The 25,822-nt window shown below is 40.5% G+C and overlaps 1 protein-coding gene across 6 annotated transcripts in view; it reads right to left on the bottom strand.

The window, feature by feature from the left end:
* Positions 1-659: 659 nt before the first annotated feature.
* Positions 660-25,822, bottom strand: part of LOC306988307 (uncharacterized protein) — a 45,385-nt gene continuing 20,222 nt past the window's right edge. For 4 of the 6 annotated variants that reach the window (XM_079593192.1, XM_079593191.1, XM_079593193.1 and 1 more), the window contains 5 exons: positions 20,875-21,546; positions 17,794-18,453; positions 5,810-6,442; positions 4,198-5,601; positions 660-3,962 (listed from right to left, as the gene is read on the bottom strand). In XM_079593192.1, coding sequence (XP_079449318.1) covers positions 2,080-3,962; positions 4,198-5,601; positions 5,810-6,442; positions 17,794-18,453; positions 20,875-21,546 — 5,252 coding nt within the window. In that variant the 3' untranslated portion in view covers positions 660-2,079. The remainder of the gene's footprint in view (positions 3,963-4,197; positions 5,602-5,809; positions 6,443-17,793; positions 18,454-20,874; positions 21,547-25,822) is intronic. The other 2 variants (XM_079593195.1, XM_079593196.1) reach the window with 1 other exon arrangement.

The raw sequence follows: 25,822 nt of genomic DNA, 5'->3' as shown, positions 1-25,822 counted from the left end.
AGTGATTTGACAGTGTTTCCCACTAAAGTTGAGTTTTAAATGCATTTGGCAGGTGTTCATTTCAAACCCTGCACGTAACATATACCTCAGGAAGCCATTTAATGACCACAACGTAGCTAGAAAAATTAACTATAGACAGGAGTATTTTGCTAAATTTTTACTGATATAATTTAAATGATTATGCTATTATTATAAAAACCACATTATATGAGTTGGCTATTTTAACCTTTAATAATAATAGGCTACCAGCTCCCTGTATGTTTACAGCATTAGTGAGGGATTTATCTATGTAGCCTACTGTACCTGATATTTATTCAAATTAACTGATGTAAAGGTTTTCACAAAAATCTCAAAAAAAAAAAAAAAAAAGCTCTTATATCTGACCTCTCAAAGTGCACTAGATTGCTGCATTTAACTTTAAAATGTAGAAACTTTTCTTGCCCCCGGATCTCCCTAGAGAAACTGAAGTCCACCCTCATAGTCTCACAAGATCATGTGGAAAACACTGGATCCATTAATGAGCAAACAGTGATCGTTGGACGTCACTAGTGGTAATAGGTATTACAATCTGATTGGACCAGTCGTTTCGAGTGCTGTTGCTACTAAAATTTGGTTTGACCAGTAAAAAAAAGTAAATCTGTAATTTCCAGTATACACTCTGCTTAATAGCCTTTTTTATTTGAAGGTGCATTTTTTACAGTTGTTAAAAAACGGTAGAGTGAAGGGTGCAAGTTCTTACAGGTCAAACTGTAAATGATAAGTTTGCTAAAACATACTCTATTGCTCTCTCTAGGCTCATTTTGTGGGATCATTTAGATTAGAATTTAGGCCAAAAAAAAAATAGGCAATGTTTTAAAATTTAGTCTCACTTCAACTAAAGTTATGTTGTGATTAATAAATCGTTAATTTTCCAATACCTTTTACGCAAAGAGAGAAGCTCAATGAGTGATCCAAATAAATGTAATTTTAAACAGGATGGGACAATAATTCTATAAGAGGTTTTGGGGCCTTCATATTCACATATGGCCAAACAGTAACAGAAGTTACAGGGAGCCCTCATAGTTCAAGAGCTTTGTTTAAAATGCCATGTATAGGCTATGGGACACATATATTTATATTACAGCAATAAGGACCCAATTGGGTCCCACTTTACACATTAAGTGGTACTATGCACTTACATTGAAATTCATAATTTGATACAATGGACTTGTGTACATGCATATTTTGAAAATGCCTACATGTAATTGAAGCTGTAATTAATGTATGTAATTACATTTGTAATTACACTGTTGACACTAACCTCACCTGTATCACTCCTCAACAGCAGCACAAGTGTTTTACAATACAGCATCAACACAATAAGCACATTGTAACTATTTTTCAATGTAAGTACATGGTACTTAAAGCCACTAAATATAAAGTGGGACCCACATTTGTTTTCATTGTTAATTGGTTTTCTGAACCAAACTGGATCTCGTGGCCTTAAACCCCATGCAGTTTCTCTTGGCGAGCTAAAAGACGTAAATTACATTTGTATGTATTCTAAATAAAAGATATAGGTTGTACTGAACGTCAGCTTGCTTATTTTGCTCAACATCAGGATTTATTGAGTCCACATGTCATGCAAACTAGAAACTAGAGCCGTCGTTACACACAACTGTGCGATGCTGTTTGAGAATGTTCGTTGGAGCGATGGTTTCGGGAAACACAGACTCGCTAAACTGCTGAAAACGACACATATTGAGACCATAGTTGGTCGTTTCACAAATATATTAAGTGTATTGTAAAAAAAAATTGTTTGTCAAATACTAAATTAACATTTGGATTAATTATTGTTGTATGTTCAACTCAAACCATCAAGTAAATGATATTCAAAGACTTTATTAAGTTAATTAAGTTAAATAATACCGTTTTACTTACTAAGCCACTGAATTATTTTTTAGAGTGCTACAACAAAGTGTGTGTGTGTGTGTGTGTACAAACATGCATTAAGTGTTATTTAACCCTTTCACTTCTGTATGTGTTTGTGTGTTAAGCATGTTCTCCATCGTGATTGTGTTAGCTCAATTTGGGTAATTTTTAGTGCCAAAATATTTTCCAAACGCCTTTAATAATAAGATTGAACCCTGATCTATTTTTCTCTTTATATAGTTGTTCAAGCCTCTCTTTGAGCTCCTGAACCTGCTGCTCTTTTCTCTCACTGAAGTCCTTCAGTTCTTCTTCTTGTTTTCTGGCTTCATCTTGATGTTTCTTCTTCAACTTCTGTATTTCCTCTTCATGTTTCTGTTTCATTTCATCAAACTCTTTTTCTTCTCTTTCTATTCTGTCTCTTTCTTCTCCTTCTCTTCTCTTGATCTCTTCTTCTTGCTCTCGTTTAAGATCTTCAATAATTTTCTTCCATCTCTTCCTCTTCTCCGTTCTTCTCTTTTCATCCTCTTGTTTTCTCCTCTCCCACTCCTCTTTCCTCTCTCGCTCCAGCTGCTCATAATGGCTTTTCATTTCATTTTTCTCTTCTTCCTCATATTCTTTCTCTTTTTCTTCTCTCTCTCTTTTCTGTTTTTCTCTGTCCTCTATCATCTGTTGTTCTTTTTCTCTTTCGGCTTCAAATTTCATTCTCATTTTCTCCAGTTCTTCCTGTTTTTCCCTGTGTTTCTCTTTTATCTTTATTTCCTCTTTCTCTCGTTCTCTCATCTGTCTTTTCTTCTCTTCCTCCCAGTCTCTCTGCTGTCGTTTAATTTCCTCTTGAATCTCTTCATCATCTTCATCATCTTCTGCCTCTTTTATTTTTCTCTTCCATTCTTCTCTCTCTTTCTCTTCTTGTTCCTTCCTCGTTTGTTCCTCTAAATCTCTCTCTTTTATTTCCTCTTCCTGTGTTCTTCTTAACTCCGTCATGATGTGTTCCTGCTCCGTTTTCATCTTTTCTTGATCTTGTTTATATTCTTCTTCTCTCTTTTTCTTCTCCTTATCACTTTCTTTTAGCTGTTTTTCATACTGTAATCTCTGATTTTCAATCTCTCTCTCCATCTCATCTATTCTTTGATCATATTCAGCTCTTCGCTGTTCTTCCTCTTCTGATCGCTTCTTATCCTCCTTCTCTCGTTTCTTCTGGTCTGATTTTTCTTTCTCCTCAAACTCTCTCCTCAGTGTTTCCTCTTTTCCTCTGAACTTGTTCTCCACCCTCGCTCTCTCCTCATCTATCTTTTGTTTCTTCTCCTTCAGTCTCTTTGTCATTCGTTTGACTTCCATCTCATATTTGGTTTCTAATTCTTCAACTTGATCCTGATTTTTTCTTTTATTCTCTTGTAGCTTTTCCCTTCTCTTTTCAATGGAGATCGCTGCCTCCTCAAACATCTCATTAGTGAAGTATCGGCCCTCATTAGATTTCTTCACCTCTTCTATCTTCTTTAACAGCTCTTTAACTTGCGTACGATCTTGAGTTTCTCTGTTGTTAAAAGCCAGGAATCTGTCTCCACAGTCACTGATCAGTTTCTTGAGTTCAGCATTTGTACTTGCCTCTACATATTGTTTTATTGTCTGTCCTCTCAGATCATCTCCTTTAGTGAAGAGAACAATGCTGAAATCTGCTGCTTTTGAGCCGAAGATCATCTTTATTATGTCTAAAGTGTCTCTCTCCTCTTGAGTGATTCTTCCCAAACTCAACACAATGATGAACACATGAGGTCCAGGTGCGGACAGTGAAACACACTTCATCATTTCTTCCTGCACTTGTTCTTTTGTCAGTGAGGTGTCAAAGAGTCCTGGAGTATCCACAACAGTTACTGATTTACCATCAACTTCAACAACTCCTTTCTCACAGAGAGTGGTCACCAAACGCTTATGATCTTCCCTGGGAAACTCCTTTTTCCCGAGGATAGTGTTTCCTGTGGCACTCTTTCCATTCCCTCGCCTCCCAAACAGCACGATTCTCAAACATTCTGGATCTGATGATGAATCTTCCTCATCTGAAAATGACAATAATAGGGTTTAGAGATTAATGACAACTTATTAAATTTGAGACCCTGAGCAACAAGTGTTGAACTTAAACCTAAAATTTTTACTATTTAAACCCCCCACTCAATTCATTATCCAGGTCTCTTATCAACCTATTAAATAAAGTCTAGGTTACTCTGTTCCCTGAATATTCCCTGTTTATAAACAATGCATATTTATTTTCACAGCCATATTTATAATTCTGACCTTGAGGGTGTGTGTCTGTGTCTGTATTATCTGTTTCTTCTCTTCTTTGTCTCTCCTGTTGTTTCTGTTTGTCCCATTCCTCTCGCTCTCTCTTCATCTCCTCTCGCATCTCTCTCTCTTGAACCTCTATGCCTTTAATATCTCTTCTATATTGTTTGTCTCTCTCTATATATTCCTCTTCTCTTCTCTTTCTCTCTTCATCATGATTCTGTCTTACTTCCTCCATCTTCATCTTCACTCTCTTCATCACTTTATCATGTTTGAACTGAATATCTTCTATCTCTCTCTCTCTTCTTTTTCTCTCTCTTCTAAGTTTCTCATAATATTCATCCCATGTTTCCTTGTCTAATTTTTTCCTTCTCTCATCCTCTTTATCTCTTCTCTTTATTTCTTCCTCCATCATCATCTTCATTCTCTCTTTCTCTTGATTATGTTCATCCCTCATTGCCTTTTCTTTGTTTCTCCTTCTCTCATCCTCTTCATTTCTTCTTTGTCTCTCCTGTTGTTTCTGTTTCTCCCATTCCTCTCGTTCACTCTTCATCTCCTCTCGCATCTTTCTCACTTCTTCCTCGCTTTCTTTAATGTCTCTCTTATACTGTTCTTCTCTCTTTCTAAACTCCTCTTCTCTTGTCTTTCCCTCTTTGTAACTTTTTTGTATTTCTTCCTCCATCATCATATTTGTCCTCTTTTTTTCTTCTTCATGTTTCTTCATCAGTTCTTCTCTCTCACTCTTCAGTTGCTCCAGTGTCTCCGTCAGCGTCTTCTTTTCTTTTTCTTGTATTTCTCTTTCCATCTCTCTGAACCTCTTGCATGAGTAGTAACTCTCTCCGTTTTCTTTCACCATGTCGTCTATCTTCTGCAGTAGATCAGACACTTGTGTTCGGTCTCCAGTCTGATTATTATTGAACACATGGAATCTGTTTCCACACGCTTCAATCAGGTTTCTGATCACAGATCCAGGTTTTCCAAGCCAGTTTTCAATGGGTTTGTTCTTCAGTTCATCTCCTCTGGTGAAGAGTACAATAGTGAACATTAAAGAGTTTTCACCAAATGTCTCTTGGATGATCTTCACAGATTTCTCCTCCTCTTGAGTGAATCGTCCCACTGGTATCAGTAAGAGAAGCACATGTGGTCCAGGCAGGATCATGGAGATGCAGTTGCTGATTTCTCTCTGGATCTCCTCATTAGTCAGATTAGTATCAAACAGTCCTGGAGTGTCGATCACAGTAACATGTCGGCCGTTGATTTCAGATCTTTCTCTCTGACACACTTTAGTAACTGATTCATGAGATGTGTCCGATATAAATGCTCCTTTTCCTAAGATGGTGTTTCCAGTTGCACTCTTCCCAACTCCAGTTTTACCCAGCAGCACAATCCTCAGATCATCTGCTCTCTCTCTTGAATCTAAAGATAGATCAAATAAAAATGTAAAACAGTATATTGAATTTTTAGTGAAGATTGTCAATCTTACAGGACATCAGAGAATATTGTGTATAATTTATACTGAATCATCATGTACTTATCAAATTATTTTCTCTGAACTAAGCATGTAACTTCCACACATGTTTTTCTCACATATCTTTGTAAACTTTTGCAGCCATGAAAACATTACCTTTTGACTGAAACCATGCCTCTAATGAATGGATTTTTGTCTTCATTTCTTCAAATTTCTGCAGTTTTTCCATCTGTGCATCCAACAATGTCTCTGTGGAGAAACAAACACCATTATTTGCCTCAACCGTCTGCTCTAGTTTCTTCATTAACTCGGACACTTGTGTGTCGGGGCCAATGACATGATGTCGTCCTCCAAAACTCTCAATGACAGACTGTGTTTCTTCATTTAGTTCTGCTGTCCTGTCTTCTGAATTCTGCATTTTGAGGATCATGATGTGTTTGTTGATTCTTGAGCTGAATATCTTCTGGATCTTCTCCATTTCTGCTCTGTCTTCATTATTAAGTGGACCATCAGGAATGACGAGGATGAAAACATGAACTCCAGGATCACAGAGAGACACACAGCGGAGCGTCTGACGCATCACTTTCTCCTCTGAGATCCGAGTGTTGATCAGCGCTGGAAGCTCCACCAGAGACACCAGACGTCCATGAAGCTCCACGTCTCTCCTCACACACTCTGAGCTGAGCTCGGGTCTTCTGTCTCCCGGGTTCAGGATCAGGTTTGATATGAAGGATTTTAATCTTCTGTCACTCCCACACAGAGCCAGATTCAGCTTCACACCCTCTGGAACTGTCAAAGGAATAAACTAGGTTAACATTTGTGGTTTTAACTTTTTTGAAAACCTTTCATGTCTTAGCTGAACTGAACTTAGTCCTGTGGAAACACTGAAGAGAAAGCTCTAACCTCTCCCATGTGATCGTTGTGAAATCAAGTAAAAACAGGTAAAATGGTTGTGGCTTTGACAGGGAGTTCAGTAGGGCTGTTTTCGACTAATGATTTTCATAGTCGAATCTAATTCGTTAGATTTTGCCGTAGTCGACTGATAGTCGAACTTTTTTTTTTTTTTTTTTTTTTTAGATTGCAGCTAGATTTTTTCCATTTCAAACAAAAGAGCTAAAAAAAACTAAAAGAAAAACATGGTGTGTAACAAATACCTTTTGTTCATTTAAAGCCAGATGAACAAAACATATCACACATCAAACATCAGAAAAGTTCACATACCACAACAACACCGTGCCAAAATATGCCTTTATTTCTCACTTAGGAACCTATTTCTTGGCTTTTAATTCACAGTTCACACTCGGGAATCGGGATAAAATAAATAAATAAAATGAAACTTAGCGCAACAGCCTGGCACTAGTCCAAAATGTCATAAACATTTTTCAAAATACAATAAGCCTGCCTGAATAAATAAAAACGATTACACAACAACGAAAATAAACATAGGCCTAATATAAGTTATAATCGAATGGGCTTCAGAAAGTGCACATGCAGCAAAAAAAGAAAAAGGAAAGGATGTCTTCGTTGCTGAGACGCTTCGCGCGCAGCCTTCAGCTTGCACTTAACTTTCTTTGGGTCATCTTTAACGTTCTCGAAATACTTCCACACTTTTGATGATTTTTTAGAAGCCATTGTGAGCCAATTAATCCGTAAATGCTAACAAATGCGGTCCGGACGTTAGGCATGTAGTGTGCTGCTGCTCATTGGTTACATAACACTCAGCGCCGCCGCTCCCACCACGCTCATCACGCGCTGTGCCCAAGAGCTGAGGTGAGGGGGCACCAAAAAAATAGCCTAATGAAAAATCAATAAATATAATGCTGATATTATTTCAGTATAGAAATACAGACATCCCAAAGGAAGTTCCGGGAGTCTCCCGCATACTGATAGCGGCTCACTGATGCCCGCGAATTAGTTGAAATCTCCGGAATCTAGAGCGAGCGCGCCCGCGAGACAGAGACTGTGCTCCAAATCGCGCAGCGCGTGCACGGCAGAGAGGGAGAGAGAGCAAGTCCGCGCGCGTGTTCCTCATGAAGACGAAGTTTCTCAGGGTAGGGGGCATCATAAATAAATTATGCAATTATGCTTAGGGCACCAAAATGGCTAGCAGCGGCACTGATAACACTTCCCTACTATTCGACCATGAGGTTCATAGTCGAATCAGACCTCTCCGAATCGAATCCTCGACTATTAGAAGTCAGCCCTAGAGTTCAGCAATCTTCATTTGAGATTTTCTACCTAAATTAACCCTCTGGGGTCGGCAAACGCGCGGGCGTTATTTGTATAAAACCAACAAGATATCTAGTTTCTCTAACCCTTGCTCATTAGTTTTAATGTGACCACACGCACAAAACGTATAGAGATGCAAATCGTCCATACGTCCCCTCAACAAGAAAGCGCCGCCAAACTTTATCAGTCCTCTGCTGTTCGTCGAGTTTGGAAGACACGCTGTGAGATTATTGGATTTACATCAGAAGAAGAATGCGATTTGAAGACAAGAACGATTTTAAGGTAAGAAATAATTCTAAATTATATTAGTTAGTGTTATTGTTGCATAAACTTCACATTGCCTAACTGTTGCTCGATGCTTCAGTGAATGTTCTCTGCACGCGCTGTGAGAGTTTGAGTTAGTCGCGCGGTGTGCATTTGAAAAGCAAAACGCACCATGATTTTACTCCAATCTCATTTCATAACGTCATATCGATTGTAAACATTTGAAGTAACATGATAATCAATGTTTTTCTCTAGTGTAGTGTTACTGAAGTGTTCCTTTTTAACGATGCCTGCTATACTATTGTTATTATTATTTTATTCAGCGGCTGCAGGTATATGCCTACAAGGCACAACAAATATATGTATATATGTGTGTGTGTTTGTGTCTGTGTATTTTGTACATTTTAAAAAGGAATTTTAACCAGAACAAATCTAAAATGTATTCCCAAAATCATGCAGCCCTAGTTTCTCTTGATATCAGCATGTTCACAGGTTTTTTATATATATTTTTTTTTAGGTATAGTCCTGCTGACTTCAACATGAGGAGGTAAAGTGAAAATAAAACACATTGGAAATGACAGGTATGTACTATGTTTCAGGAATGGCACAAAGGTGTGTGACTGGTTAAGTCTCTGTCTTTAGTTCAGTGTGTTAAATAAGGTGCTTTTGCCATTTGTTGTGTATCTTTGGATTATGTTGTGTTGTAAATACATCCATCCATCCATCTTCTTCCGCTTATCCGGGGCCGGGTCGCGGGGGCAGCAGTCTAAGCAGAGAAGCCCAGACTTCCCTTTCCCTAGCCACTTCCTCTAGCTCTTCCGGGGGGACACCGAGGTGTTCCCAGGCCTGCCGAGAGACATAGTCTCTCCAGCGTGTCCTAGGTCTTCCCCGGGGTCTCCTCCTGGTGGGACGTGCCCGGAACGCCTTCCCGGGAAGGCGTCCAGGAGGCATCCGGAACAGATGCCCGAGCCACCTCAGCTGACCCCTCTCGATGTGGAGGAGCAGCGGCTCTACTCTGAGCTCCTCCTGAGTGACCGAGCTCCTCACCCTATCTCTAAGGGATCGCCCAGCCACCCTAAGGAGAAAGCTCATTTCGGCCGCCTGTATCCGGGATCTTGTCCTTTCGGTCATGATCCAAAGCTCATGACCATAGGTGAGAGTAGGAACGTAGATTGACCTTCGCCTTGCGGCTCAGCTCTTTCTTCACCACGACAGACCGGTACATGGACCGCATTACTGCGGAAGCTGCACCGATCCGTCTGTCAATCTCCCGTTCCATCCTTCCCTCACTCGTGAACAAGACCCCAAGATACTTGAACTCCTCCACTTGAGGCAGGAACTCTCCACCAACCTGAAGTAGGCAAGCCACCTTTTTCCGACTGAGGACCATGGCCTCGGATTTGGAGGCGCTGATTCTCATCCCAGCCGCTTCACACTCGGCTGCAAACCGTCCCAGTGCATGCTGAAGGTCCTGGTCTGATGGGGTCAACACGACAACATCATCTGCAAAGAGCAGAGATGAAATCGTGTTGTTGTTCCCAAACCAGACACCCTCCGGCCCCTGGCTGCGCCTAGAAATTCTGTCCATAAAAATTATGAACAGAACCGGCGACAAAGGGCAGCCCTGCCGGAGTCCAACATGCACCGGGAAGAAGTCTGACTTACTGCCGGCAATGCGAACCAAGCTCCTGCTTCAATCGTACAGGGACCGTACAGCCCTTAGCAAAGGACCCCGGACCCCATACTCCCGGAGCACCCTCCACAGGCCGCCACGAGGGACACAGTCAAATGCCTTCTCCAAATCCACAAAGCACATGTGGATTGGTTGGGCAAACTCCCATGAACCCTCCAGCACCCTGTAGAGGGTATAGAGCTGGTCCAGTGTTCCACGGCCCGGACGAAAACCGCACTGTTCCTCCTGAATCCGAGGTTCTACTATCGGCCGTATTCTCCTCTCCAGTACCCTGGCATAGACTTTCCCAGGGAGGCTGAGACTTTCCTGTCTCAAGTGGAGGAGTTCAAGTATCTTGGGGTCTTGTTCACGAGTGAGGGAAGGATGGAACGGGAGATTGTACTGCAGTACAATCTGCAGTAATGCGGTCGATGTACCGGTCTGTTGTGGTGAAGAAAGAGCTGAGCCGCAAGGCGAAGCTCTCGATTTATCGGTCAATCTACGTTCCTACTCTCACCTATGGTCATGAGCTTTGGGTCAAGGACAAGATCCCGGATACAGGCGGCCGAAATTAGCTTTCTCCGCAGGGTGGCTGGGCGATCCCTTAGAGATAGGGTGAGAAGCTCGGTCACTCGGGAGGAGCTCAGAGTAGAGCCTCCTGGGAAGGTGTTCTGGGCACGTCCTACCGGGAAGGGAACCCCGGGGAAGACCTAAGACACGCTGGAGGGACTATGTCTTCCGGCTGGCCTGGGAACGCCTCGGTGTCCCCCCGGAAGAGCTAGAGGAAGTGGCTAGGGAGAGGGAAGTCTGGGCATCTCTGCTTAGACTGCTGCCCCCGCGACCTGGCCCCGGATAAGCGGAAGAAGATTTATTATTTATTATTATTAAGAATTTTTTTTTTTTTTTTTCATGCCTTAAAAATAGCTTGAATGCCACTTTGCATTCATTGCGTTTCAATGCAACCCTTGCCTCATTTATATAGTATACATGGTTCTATGAATATGCAAATTAGCCCCGCCTCCACTCACTCACACTGGCTTCGAGATCCACTCGTTGATGGTCACACGTTGACCTGATTGGTTACAAGGTAGTGTGTGACGTCAGAAACACCAGCGATTTCAAACCGCGTTTTTGAGACGGTCTTTGGTTCACTGCAATTTTAAGGAGAAAATACTCAGCAATGGTGCTGACTTATGAATTTGGATATGGCTTGTCTTAAAGCATATTAAAAACACCACATAGACATCTAAACAACATTAAAAGCTGGATTTTTACCACAGGAGGACTTTAACCCTCTGGCTCTGTTTGATTTTTTTTTTAAACTTGGTGAATTTTATAGCACTTGCTATGTGAACACACACGCACACACACTTGTAGCCTATATGGTTTACGGGGACACTCTATAGGCGCAATGATTTTTATACTGAGCTAATAAAAATTTTCATCCCCTTACCATAAACCTACTTTAAATCTAATCATCACTTTTGACTAATCAAACTTTTGGCCTTTTGGAACTCTGTTTAGTATGTTTTTAAGCCATTTGCAGTCAGATTTACTAGCAGCGTGCACTGTTTAAACCGTCTTTTGGCGTTAAAAACCACTGTCAGGATTTCCTAAAGACACGCAGTGAAAAGGTGTGGACAGGGTTATTTTTGTGGCTGATGTTATTGCATGTGCATTTGTTGGAGTTTCCCTTCAGACACAATATTTATGGGAGTATTTAAATGAATCATGCAAGGTGATTTATTACGGTTTGCGCTAGTCAATTTACTGGTGTTTGTGCCATTATTTACCACCCAAAAAAAGCAGGTCTTAAACCAGACACTACTTGGTAGATTGTGTTGGTTATCATGGAAATGATCCGGCTGCATCTGTTCTTTAATTTGCACGTCATCAGTAGATCACACACAGAACTTAGTTTCCACTCCCATCGGTGCTTTTTTGGAATTGCGCTCTCATGCTAATTTGCCCAGTTTAGCCCACTTCCTGTTACTTCCAAATATTATTGAACTATAATGTAGTACATTCATTTAATTAAAAAAACTGTTACGTTTATTGTCTTCGGTCTGTTTTGACCGACAAACAGTATAAGTGTACTATTTATTTATTATTATTATTATTAAGAAGATAACAGTTTGTAAAGCTGAGGCATTGCACTGTCCAACTCCATGTCTTTGAGGAACACCAAGTAATCACACAGCTTTCCCCTGTTACCCTGCAAGTCCTGATCTGAATACAGGACTTGAAGTTCAGACCTCAGTCTCCCTGAATCAAAGTGATGGCCATAACTTTTCAGGACACTTTGGAAGGCCTCCTCTGGAAATTCTTGTCTCATGTCATCAAATTTCCCTGGATTGACTAATTCTAAGAAGAGCATATTTTCCAAATTTTAAAAAAGTTGAGGATTCTGCTCCAAGATGTTATCAAGGATGGCCATGTACAGATATCTGTAGCGCTCCAGGGGATCCTGCAATTGGGTCAGACGGCGCTTTCTCATGGGCTCATCTCGTGGGTCTGATGTGAGATCTGCTGTTTTGGCATAAACAGCTTGGAAAGCCCCCTCTGACCTTTTCTCTTTGACAAATGCAAGAAGAGACTCAATTATTTTCTTGCAGTAAAAAACATCCATCGCCCTCTGTTGGACAACATCAAAGACCACATCAGTCTCAGAGAAGATTTGTTCATATGTGTACAACATGAACACAAACTCAAATTCCTCCAGTTTCCTCAGAAAGCCTTTGGCACAATCCAGTGTATCATCATCCATTGTCGTATCTGCAATGATGTTTTCAAATGTCTGAAGGAGACCATCATAATTGTTTGCCACAGTGCTCACTATCCGTGATGTGAAATTCCATCGAGTAGGAGCGTTTCTGGAATACAGAAAAGACGACCTCTTTGTGGATTTTGAAAAAAAATGTGCCAAAAATTCTGCACTCAGGCAAGCATTTAGCCCCCTTGTGACAGCACCAGATTCAGTCTGTGTGCATGGCAATGCACAAACATTGCACTGGGGGCTATTGCTTTCACTTTGGCCTGCAGACCACTGAGAGCTGAAGCCATGACAGCAGCCCCATCATAGGTCTGTGCCACAAGCTTATCCTTAAAATTGTAAGCCTGCATGTTCTCATTTAAAACATCAAAAATGGACTGAGCATCTCGCCCTCCAGAAACATCAAAAACTCCTGAATTTTACCTGCACTATCCACATAGCGAACAATGACAGAGAGTTGGGCACGGCAGGATATATCAGTTGTTTCATCCACCTGCCATCCAAAAAAGGGAGCATCCTGAATTTCATCTCTGATCTGATCAGAAATTGTGGCTGCAAGAGCAGAGATCAAGTCATTTTGAATAGTATGGGACATACCAGAAAACACATTTGAGGACTCAAATTGTGTGGACAGGACAGAGTCATATTTAGATAATGTTTCTCATCATCAGTGTTTGGAATAACGGCGTTTAAATTAACGGCGTTAGGTAACGACGTTATTTTTTCAGTAACGGGGTAATCTAACTAATTACTTTTCCCGTCGTTACAACGCCGTTACCGTTACTGGACGTTAAATGCGGTGCGTTATATGCATTGATTGAATAAACTGTGTAATCCGATTCCGAACGCGCACCCCTGGCTCACAGCTAGTGAGGAGGTGGGCTAATAACGATGTAAGCGATTATGATTGGCTAAGGCAGAGTCATGTTTCATGGTAGCCAATCAGAGCCAGTGTTTTTACACACATGCCAGCACACGCGCCAGGTGCCACACACACACACACACACACACAACCGCTAAACAGACGGAGCAGCAGAGATGGCGAGTCAGGAGCAATCCGATGAAAAGTTGGTGGAGATATAAGCACTACTTAAAATTCATTGTGGTCAAAGGCAAGAACGTGCATGTAATGTGTAATGTCCAGGAGCGAAGACTTGACTCAAATTGACACGCGCATATACAAAGCTAGTGGCAAAAAACACCGATACGTCCTCCACCACAGATGCTAGTTCGCCAGTTGTCTCTGGTTGAGAGAGTTTGATTTAATTTGCTAGAGTTATGCACTTAATATGGTGTAACCGTTTACTTTTCTTACAAAGATAAATTAATACTTGAAGTGCAGGTTAAACCTCTTGCTGTCTGTCGACGTGCAATAAATATTGAAAGTTATGTACAAACACCCGTCTGTTCTACTCATTTCAACTGACTCGTGAAAACTGCTCACAAAACTCCAAATTCTTTGGATTATAGCAACTTTTTTTTTAAACAGTAACGCAAATGGTTACTTTCCCTGGTAACGAGTTACTTTTATTATATGGTAATTCAGTTACTAACTCAGTTACTTTTTGGAACAAGTAGTGAGTAACTATAACTAATTACTTTTTTAAAGTAACGTTCCCAACACTGCTCATCATGTCCCCTAAATGACAGCTCCTGTCGGCCAAGCAAGGATGTTACATCAAGAAGGCGGTTTAGAAAGGCCCTGTTTTGTTTGACTGTTTCATTATGTTTAGCCACTAGAATGCGAGCACCTTCATTGATTGCATGCTCAACCCTGATCCTGCCCATACAACTTAATCTTGCACATGCACTCACATGTTCATTGCTCTTTTCATGTCTTTTATGTGCCCTGTCAAAGACAGATCTCCAAACCCCACCTTTGACCAAACAACACATCCGTGAGATGGTTTCATCAAGAGGCATGGCCAGCAGTACATTTTATTTGTCACAGCACTTCCAGTCAGCCAGCTAACTTTTTCATACCAGGAGAGCTGAAAAGACCTGTTATTTGTCCCTATCTTTTGCACTAAATCAATCTTAGGTGTTGATCTGCCCTGCTGTTTAATTCAAATTGTTTCCTCGTAAGGAAGACTTTCAAATGGCTTCGCCAAAATAAGGTTGACAATATTAGCACTGTCTGCCATCGTGCGCAGTTTCACCCGTATGACGCTAGCCTAGCCTAACGTACTGTATATTAATAAATGAATGAACGAATGAGCGAACAATCTAAAATATATATATTAAACTTGGTAAAACTGAAACAAGGAATGTGGTGTATAAATGTGTGAAATGTATGATGCAAATTGGCTAGCAATTTTGCCAAACAAATATCAAGAAATAGGTTGCAGCAGTTTGTCTTTCGACTACACTTGAGAAATCCGCGATGGGACTGAGCGCGCAAAATATCTTGAGCGACTTCTTATTGTACAGATCGCTGTCAGTCAAAAGGAGATGCAGTCTTTCGACAGATCCTCCAATCATCACGCGGAAGCCCGGAGTCCGGGCCAGCCCACTCCTCATTCACCCCCAGAGACGCTGAGCATCCGTGGGCGGGACATAATCGCAGCATTTATCCAATCACCATCTAGTTTCGGAGCACTGAAAAAAACTGTTCAAAGCAGCCCCATTGAAGTCAATGGACACTCAGCTTCAACAGGGAAATGCACTGTGACGCTGCGGGAATGTATGAGAAGGAGATCGAGTCAGTCGAGCTACTATATGAAGCTGTTTGTGAAAGAACTCGTCTTCGAGATGAACGTGTTCTAACGCATTTTTAGTCAATAAAATGTTTACACAATAGTACATATTTGACCATTATTTTCTGTGAAAGCGCTATATAAATGCAGTCCATTTACCATTTTTACTTACAAAATTACTTTTTATTACCTTAGAATGAGCCATTTCTATCTACACACACTGCGGGTCCCCTTACACGTTAAGTCACCATTTTGTGCCGCCACGTTTCTACAATAGCCCTAAATGATCAAACTACTCTACAGGAAGAGCGCGTATCGTCACTCTGTTGTTTTTCTTCTTCTTCGTTAGTGTTTTTAGAGGCAACTTGCACCGTCACTACGTTGAATACGCACAATGAAGTAGTAGTAACGTCAGTAGTGAAATTTTAACAAATAGAGGACCAGATGTAGTAATTTGCACAAGAGCCGACAGAGCGTCAATCTTCGTCGGCAAAGAAAAGAAAACATGATGCAGCCAGATGAAGTCGGGACAGACGACTGCAGAAATCCCGGATTAACATCGATGTGGCTTTTTCCAGATGGAAGATGCTGATGCTGGAGAAATGTTTTAAAAACGACGGCGAAGTTGCCTGTTTTCTGTTGGACAGGTAAATTAGTCCAACTTTAGCAATGTAACGTTAAGTGAAAACTTTCTTTGGCTACAAAATGGGCAAATAATTACCGTGAGAAGTACTGGGATCACTTCAGGGAGCCCTATAATCTTCGAGTATCTACAGAACAAGCCAATGAACTTTGGCGTGTGTGAATCGCGCCATGTGCCCCGCAGCGAGGGTATAAACACGGAAGCGGGCGAACGCACCTTTGTCTTTCACTTCGGAGCCGAGCTTTCTGTTTGCCGCTGAGTTTAAACAGACTGCCTTTGACGTTGAAGACTTTTCAAACCTCTCCTCTTCAGTGTTGGTGTGAAGGTGCGATCAGCGAGTGGCCGTGAGCAGTATAGCTCAATCAACTGCTGTTTTCACAGCATCAAATTTCTGTCGGTTTCGGTGGGCGTTACCCGTGAGAGTGTACAGCGGTCTGCACTACCACTGCTGTACACTGCGGCCATTCCTCAAAAAAAGAGCAACACAGGCGTTTCAGGATGCCTTTCCGCCTGTGCGTTTCTGGGTGCAGTCATTCCCTGGTGCTAGCAGACGGCCACAATAGTTGCCTCTCGTGTTTGGCCGTTAAGCACATGAATAGTTCATGTTCTCAGTGCGGGAACATGACTATTGCTGTGCTAAGATCGAGACTTTCTTACCTCAAGGGAGGTGCAGTCCCAATAAACCCAATAAACATCGTTAGCAAGCGTTTTTAACTACTCCTTGTTAATTTTGTGGGGGAAAATCTCACATTAAATAATGATACATTCATACATTAAATATTGATCTGAGTTTAAATGATTTTATCAGCTTTCTTGTGCATAAGCTTAAAGGTTCCGCAAACTGGCTGTGTTGATGTGAGAAATGACCAAGATCATGGAGTGATACGAGATGTGAGAGCAGCCCCACTAGTGTATACACAAAACAATGAGTCATGACCAAGCGGCATCCTTCCAATCTCTCTTGAAACCAACACGGAAGTGACTTAAACTGCAGTTCATCGACTGTCTGAAGAAAAAGTACATACTTTTGAGTGTGTAGCAGAAGAGTAGGCAAACTATTACTTCATTAAATTTCGTCTTTAACAGATGCTCTTTGTCACATAGTTATGTGCATCCTGTCACCGTAAACTGACCTGTCAATCATCTTGTCAAGATTAACATCCTCCACATTTCATCTAGTTTAATTTCCTACCATAGTCGCGGGTCTTTCATGCGGAGACATATTTTTGATTAATGTTGCATTTAAAATTCAATGGCCAAAAGGATCTTTATAAAAGTTCACATTGTTGTTGCAGATTAATTAAAACATGGATAGTCAGTTAAACGTTGATTATTATTCACTCAAATTCCTTATTCTAAACGTCTCTACTTAATCTCTACTCTCTAGTAACCGTCAGTCAGGTCACGCACATCTGCCATGTTTGTGGTTTTATAAACACTTAACTCGTGTTTGAAGTTCTGAACCAAATGCTTCAAAGCGCAGTGTGTTGTGGGTAATATTAGCCATTATAGTGAGCACGGATCCACACTTCCAAAATCTACTGGAAATAGACAGTAGACCATCCCGGGACTTCTGGCATACTCTTTTCAACACACTATGCTATAAAACACATTTTTCTAATCTCACATATGATGGATAGTATGGACATTGGGATGCAGGGTCAGTGACTGTTATTCTGAAAGAGTCCCTGAATTATTGCCTTAATCAATTCATTTAGATTATATTTTTTTAGTCCTTTTTTCTCTCCTTGAAATTGGTAACAGTGTTTATCAATGTATGGTACTGTACTGTAATAACATGTAAGCTTATTACTGTATTCTCACAAATATGCTTTATTCAGAAAAGTAAATGAATCCACTCACCCAGTGTCTTGATCTTCTCCTGTAACTCTTTGATTTCATTATCTCTGGCACTCAGTTTCTCCTCTAGTTCATCTCTGACTCTCTTCTCTTGAGCTCTCATATACATCTGAAGTGAATAGGGTTCAGTCTTCATGTTCTCTATATAATCCAGAATTTTTGAGATCTGTACAGAGTTTCTATCATCCTTTAACACCATCACACTGTACCAGCTCCCATAGAGACTCACAGCCTTCTGAGATTCTGCAGATGCTACAAAATCTTTCACACTCTTGTTAACAGTGAGTTCAGCAGTGAAGAGCACCATGAAGTGCTCACTAGAGTTAAATATTCTTTTAATCTTCTCCATTTCTGCTCTGTCTTCATTAGTAAGTGGACTGACAGGAGTAACGAAGATGAAAAGATGAACTCCAGGATCACAGAGAGACACACAGCGGAGAGTCTCCCGCATCACTTCCTCCTCTGGGATCTGAGTGAGAACTGGAAGCTCTATTACCGTAATCTGCCGTCCATGAATCGTTCCCTCTTTCTTCACACACACTTTACTCATCTCTTTACGATGTTTTCTCGTTACCCCTCTAAACATTTTAGACACCGAGATCTTGAGTGTTGTATTATATCCACACAGCACAATGTTCAGCTTTGCTTTTCCAGAAGTAGTCCCTGAAACAATATTTAGAGACAGTAGACTCAGTTTAGCTTTGGTATCAAATGTACACTTCTTAAACAACAACAAAAATATTATATATAATTTTACATTATATTGGAATAGTTCACTCAAAACAGACAATTCTATCATCATATACCCACGTGGTGTAAGAAACATGATTCACCATTTTTTCTATTTAACACAAAAGGGGCTTTTTAGCAGAATTTCAAGTCTGCTTTTTCACAATACAAGAGTGGAAAGGTGTTGTCGAATGTTTCTGCATGCGTGATATTCCCAGTGCTTCAAGCCTAGCTCTGCCATATTCAGCTCAGCATTTCCGTGCCGTGCCTGTATTTTCCCCTACGGTGTATACAGGGCCGGAGCCAAGAGGGGCATTTGCTGGCCATGCTCCCCAAACAAGTTACTGTGCCACTCCCCTCCTCCCGAGAGAGTGAAAGCGCAAATCTAGCATGCATTTGAAAGCGTTTACAAATGCGTGAGATACACACACCCTGATTTATACTCCCTGGCGCTGGCTCTGGGTGTATAGTCATTTTTGTTCATTTTTTTGTTTTGTTTGACATTTAATAAAAGCCCTACTCTTCCATCAACACCGGCACTATGATGTTGAATGTGGTGTGCTTCTGGCAATATACAAACAAGGAATGTTCATTTTGTGGTGAACAGTGACAGTCTAACAACAGTAACAGTATTACTCAAACTGTGTTATTAATACATTTCATAAAAAAGCTAAATTTTGGACAAAAAGCTGGAGTATCATGTTTTGTCAAAATATACAAACATGCATTAGCAATGCTTCTATCACGTGTTTCTGCTTCTTTGCCAGTTTTTTGATCGGGAGATTCAGTACTCTTTCAGAAGATGTGTAATAGCTATGGAAGCCCGTTTCCGCCACAGTTGAGTAAAAAAATATAATTCTGTAAGTCATTATATTGAGAAAGTTTCTCATAATAATGACTTAGCATCTCGTAATAATGAGAAAGTTTCTCATAATAATGACTTAGTATCTCATAATAATGACTTAAAACATCTCGTAATAATGACTTAATATCTCATAATAATGACTTAAAACATCTCGTAATAATGAGAAACTTTCTCATAATTATGACTTAGTATCTCATTATATTGAGAAAGTTTCTCATAATAATGACTTAGCATCTCGTAATAATGAGAAAGTTTCTCATAATAATGACTTAGTATCTCATAATAATGACTTAAAACATCTCGTAATAATGACTTAATATCTCATAATAATGACTTAAAACATCTCGTAATAATGAGAAACTTTCTCATAATTATGACTTAGTATCTCATTATATTGAGAAAGTTTCTCATAATAATGACTTAACATCTCGTAATAATGACTTAACATCTCGTAATAATGAGAAACTTTCTCATAATAATGACTTAACATCTCGTAATAATGACTTAACATCTCGTAATAATGACTTAACATCTCGTAATAATGAGAAACTTTCTCATAATAATGACTTAACATCTCGTAATAATGACTTAACAACTCGTAATAATGAGAAACTTTCTCATAATAATGACTTAACATCTCGTAATAATGACTTAACAACTCGTAATAATGAGAAACTTTCTCATAATAATGACTTAACATCTCGTAATAATGACTTAACATCTCGTAATAATGACTTAACATCTCGTAATAATGACTTAACATCTCGTAATAATGACTTAACATCTCGTAATAATGAGAAACTTTCTCATAATAATGACTTAACATCTCGTAATAATGACTTAACATCTCGTAATAATGAGAAACTTTCTCATAATAATGACTTAACATCTCGTAATAATGACTTAACATCTCGTAATAATGACTTAACATCTCGTAATAATGACTTAACATCTCGTAATAATGACTTAACATCTCGTAATAATGACTTAACATCTCGTAATAATGACTTAACATCTCGTAATAATGACTTAACAACTCGTAATAATGAGAAACTTTCTCATAATAATGACTTAACATCTCGTAATAATGACTTAACATCTCGTAATAATGACTTAACATCTCGTAATAATGACTTAACATCTCGTAATAATGACTTAACATCTCGTAATAATGAGAAACTTTCTCATAATTATGACTTAATAAAGCGCATTCCAGGAGAATGTCATTATTACGAGATGTTAAGTCATTATTAAGAGAAAGTTTCTCAATATAATGAGATACTAAGTCATAATTATGAGAAACTTTCTCATTATTATGACTTACAGAATTTTTTTTTTTACTCAACTGTGGCGGAAACGGGCTTCCATAAATAGCACCCCCTACTGTATGACAGTGAAAATACGGAAGGTGTAGAATGGCGGGGGAAAAGTTAGAGGACAAAATTTTTTGTTCATGAGGTATTATTCTGGAAAAAAAGACTTTGACAAACCTCCTCCATTACCTCCTCTTTTTGCGCTCTGATAGAGTTGTCCACCCCCTTTATGATCAGAACCCTCTGGATCTCCATCCACTGAATCTCCTCCAGACTCATACATGTTACAGAAGAGAAATTCTTCATGCTCGTCCTTGAGTATCTTCTCTATCCTTCTGATCATCTCAGAGCGCCATCCTGGGTTTCTTGCATCAAACTGAAGATGTCTTCCTCCACAGTCCTTTATTACATTATGAATAGCATTATTTACAGTCTTATAAGACATATACATGAATGAGCGAGTCTCTTCATCAGTAGTCAGCACTATAGTGTGTTTAATGGCCTTCACACTGAAGAGCTTCAGCACATATATCACTCTACTCATGTCATCATCTCTGAAGTCATTATACTGCAGGACGAGTAAGATCACATGAGGTCCTGGAGCAGACAGAGACACACACTCTCTCACTCTCTGTATTGTCTCATGCTGTGAGAGATGTGGCTGGAACAGGTGAGGAGTGTTGATGACTGTGATGTGTCTCTCCTCCACCGTTCCACTGACTCTCACACTGTTCTGCTGTACATAGGATGAAGCTTCACTTCGAAACGCTGTTGTTCCCAGTATAATGTTTCCCACTCGGCAATTTTCTGACACATTCTTTCCTAGCAGAACAATCCTCAGATCTCTCACTGAAAAAGAGAGACACACACACAATGGGCCTCATTCATGAAACATTCGTAAATATACGAGAAAATATGTGAGTGATTTGCGCGTAAAGAGACCTTCCCGAAAACTCTTCTCCTGATTCACAAATACTTCGTAAACGTCAGATGTGATAGTGAAATGTGTGTGTGTGTTAATGAATTCCAATCAGTCGTAAATGGGACGCGCGTGCACGCTCATTCTCGATTACCATAAATCCCGCCCATTAAATCCGACTGACAACTATATATGGGCATCATATTACGACACCAAACGAAGGATTTCAACATGTCTTCTCAAAAGCGAATGAAAAAGAACAATTTCTCAGATGCAGAAATTGAAGTTTTATTATCAGATGTTCATTAAAAACGCCACATTTTATTTTCAAGTGTAGCCTGGCGTATCAGGTCCTAAAAAAAGGAAGCTTGGCAGATATTACAGACGCAGTTAATGGAGTTTCATCTGTTAATCGAACAGTCCCAGAAGTGAAAAGAAAATGGTTCAACATGAAGCGACTGCAAAAAACGAATTAGTTCACTTCGAAAAAATATAGCCCAGCCCTATTGAAAGCAATTAATTATTTTATTAAAGTGTACCGTTTGCAGATGCTATTACTGGCTCTCATAATAAAAGTAAAAAGAAAAACCGTATGTAATTACTATATATAATAATATTTTTTCAAAATGCTGTGTAAATATGTAGCCTACCCGATTAAGGTGAATTAAAATGCAGCCTTATTAATGAGCAAAACGTTCGGATGTTAAACGCACTATTTACGCGTGGCTGGGAGCAGGTGTAGATTTCTTTCGTACCAACTAACATTTGGAAAATACGAACATTTTAATGAATCCGAAAATTTACGCCAGAACCACTTTACACTAGCCTGGGAAAACCCAGACCACTCTCAGTTGTAACTGAGTAAGGGTCTGGCAAAGCTCCATAGACAATTCATTTCCACAGGGGCGTCACCAACGGACGTCGGATAGATCTAAAACCAATCAGAGCGATGAATGACATGACGTATGCAGAGCGACGGAGAAACATCTCGAGACTCTCAGCAATTCTCTGTTTGTGTTAACGAAAATGACAATTTTAAATCGCTTGAAACAGACACGATAGCTGATTCGAACGAGTGATGTTGTGATGTTCCACGGCGGCATCCATCTTTGTAATGTGCAAAATCTGCGTCAGTCACCGTGGCGTCTCTGCTCTGTCGTCATCGTGTAAAGCCCGCCCCAACGTTTCTGATTGGTGCCGCGATTTCGACGGATTGGAAATGGGTTTCAATGGGCTCTTTGCCAGACCCACTTGCAGAGCAAATCTAAATTTGCCGGAAGTGGTCTGGGTTTTCCCAGGCTAACTTTACACACGATTTACACAAAAATTCGTTCTGCTCGTGTTTCATGAATGAGACCCATTGGGTTTCAATGTTTTATGTACTTTCTAAAGATATAATGATTTTATACTGAGAAAACTGTGTATTCAAGTCCTTAACCCAGCACTACACTAAGAGCCACACCTCGCACTTTTATAGAAAGCAGGTGGCTTGCCAGATCTTAGCTTAGTTCAGTTTATTCATCACTTCGAAAATTTGGTTTGCACAGGTGCCACACATCACATTAACACAGTCTAAAGTCTCCCACATAAACATTCAAAGCAAAGAAATAATGTTGGCTAGTAGAAGGCGAATTTGCCGGTTGATAACAGACCCACTACAGAGCGTCCGGTGAGAGTCTTTTACCAGAGATGATCAGGTATTCGGGAATAACCCATTTATTGTCACCACAACTGATTTGCATGTGTGTGTGGTTTTCTATAAATAAAGATATAAGAAAAATAGATAAGTACGAATAACAATAACAAAATATATCTGCAAGCAGCAATCACTGGGGCCAAGCGCAAAGAAGACGACAAGACATGCCAACATGGCTGGGAGTGTCAGACCAACTGCAGCAAGGAGCAATTAAAGACATTTCACGAGTTCACACTTACAAATAAGTTAGATAGAATAAATGGTATGCATATTTGGCGTGCTGTCTGAGGAGAGGGCTCGGTATTCGGCCCGAACCCAGAGTACTCCCCCTGTATTGCTGGTTTAGGAAGTAACCAGCCGAGTGTGAGGAGACGGGGTGGTAGAGGGATGCTGAAAAACTGTCGAGGAACGTTGTTGAGTCAAATGAGTATGTATATAGGTCTGCACTCATGCTGATTGGATAGAAATGTTGATTATGATTGTTGACAGCTGGTTGGAATGATGTGATAATTGGATCAATTATTTGAACGTGCTCCTCCCGAACTTTGTTAATAAAACATCATTTAAAGATGAATTTCGGCGAAATGGCTGAAAAATCACATAAATTAACTAAAAATATGATTTAACGGATTCTCGACCAATAGGTGGCGCAGTTACGAAACTGATGTGATGTGGTCAGAGTGAAGTGACAATGACACATACAAAGTTTGGTGTCAATATGTCAAGGCATTGCAGATATAAACCCTGAATAGTCATTTTGGCATCATGCCTCAACTTTGCTTGTGCGGTATACAAAAACGGTTTTGTCTATCGACACGACATCCATAACTTTTACTCGGCACGGTCTGGAGATGACACGATCCGATTTTGGTGAAAATCGGACGTTCGGTCTAGGAGGAGTTTGAAAAAGTAGGTTTAAAAGGGAAATAAAGATGGCGGACAGGAAATTTGGCTGACTATGGCATAATTGGTATCTATGTTTTCAACATAACCCAAGGAATATATTAGGATCAGTGTCATTATAATAGGCAAATGTAGTCAAAAGTTATTAGCAATTTTGTCAATTTAATTACAACTTTTGACCTAAAGGTGGCGCTGTCTCGTAATCTGTTGAGTACCTTCAGGGCATTGTACTGATGACCCATACCGAGTTTCGTAACGATACGTTCATGTGTTCATAAAATACAGCATGTTAGCACATAATCCAAAATGGCCGATCTGGGAAAATTGTCAGTCAACTCAGCATGACGCCCTGAATTTAACGAGACCACTTTTATGATTTTTGGACAAACGGTTCAGAGGTTGTGAGCAAAAACAGCCATTTTTCATATCTCCGGACCAGTAGGTGGATTGGGTGCACAGGTGTGCCTATCGATAAGAGCTTCCTGTTTGGCGTCCTCTGGGCGCGTTCCTTCTTGTCACATCGATCCCTGGCCAGGACCGACGTGTTGATCGGCGTTGCAGCGTATTAGTAGAGTTTGGAGATAGACTTTGTTGTGAAGAATGTGCAATAAAGAGAGTATTGTAATCACCAAAAACACTTCCTCCTCCTGCATTGTTGCTCCCTAATAAGGGCGTAACAATTGGGGGCTCATCGAACTAGATTTGTGTTTGAATTCGTGCGAATGATTTAGAAAAATTAAAAAAATTATTTGAAGGAGGATAAGGTAGGATATTGGAATGGAGTACTATATTGTCCGCCTATTTGTAAATTGGTATAGTTGGAACGCTCCATTAGTTGTTAAGCTCTATAACATTAATGTGTTGGGAGTATTTGGAGAACAAACCTTCCGGGTAGGGTTAGTACGTGTCTTTGGACACTTAGTTTTTTTTTTTTTTTTTTACAGGTGGCTGGGACTGCCTCGAAGCCTGAGCAGCATCGCTCTATATGGGCAGAACAACAAGCTGAAGCTTCCCATGAGCAGCCTGAGCGAGGAGTTCATGGTGACGCGGTCCAGGAAGGTCCTACAGTATCGGGATTCCAGTGATCCAAAGGTTGCCCAGGCTGGGATTGAGGTCAGGACAGGGCGGAAGTGGAGGGCGGCCGTGGCAGTGGACGACGCAGAGTCAAGGCTACGGCAAAGGGTGTTGGTGGGCTCAGTGGCACAGGGGAAAGCTGGCCTGGGCAGCAGAAGAACTCCTCACTACGACAAGGCAGAAGGGAAAGAGAGGAGGTCCCTGATCCTGGAGGAGGTGCGTGCAGGAGTTGAGGAGAAGCGAGCTTGCCAGATGGCTGGGATCTGGCAAGGGCGCCTGGACAAGATGGGAGCGAAGAGCGGAGCACAAAGTCACATGGACTGAGCTATGGCGGTCTATGACGTGTTGCCAAGTCCATCTAACCTCTTCTCTTGGGGAAAGGTGGAGACACCAGCATGCCCCCTCTGCCAGAGGAGAGGAACGTTGGAACACATCCTGAGCTGCTGTCCAAAAGCCCTGGGCGAAGGGCGTTACCACTGTCGGCATGACCAGGTCCTAAAAGCCGTAGCGGATTCTATCTGCAGTGGAATTAG

This window comes from Phoxinus phoxinus (genome assembly GCF_949152265.1).
Source record: "Phoxinus phoxinus genome assembly, chromosome: 20".
NCBI classification, from domain to species: domain Eukaryota; kingdom Metazoa; phylum Chordata; class Actinopteri; order Cypriniformes; family Leuciscidae; genus Phoxinus; species Phoxinus phoxinus.
The sequence above is the reverse complement of the archived record's forward strand: the minus strand, read 5'-3'. Positions and strand labels throughout refer to the sequence as shown.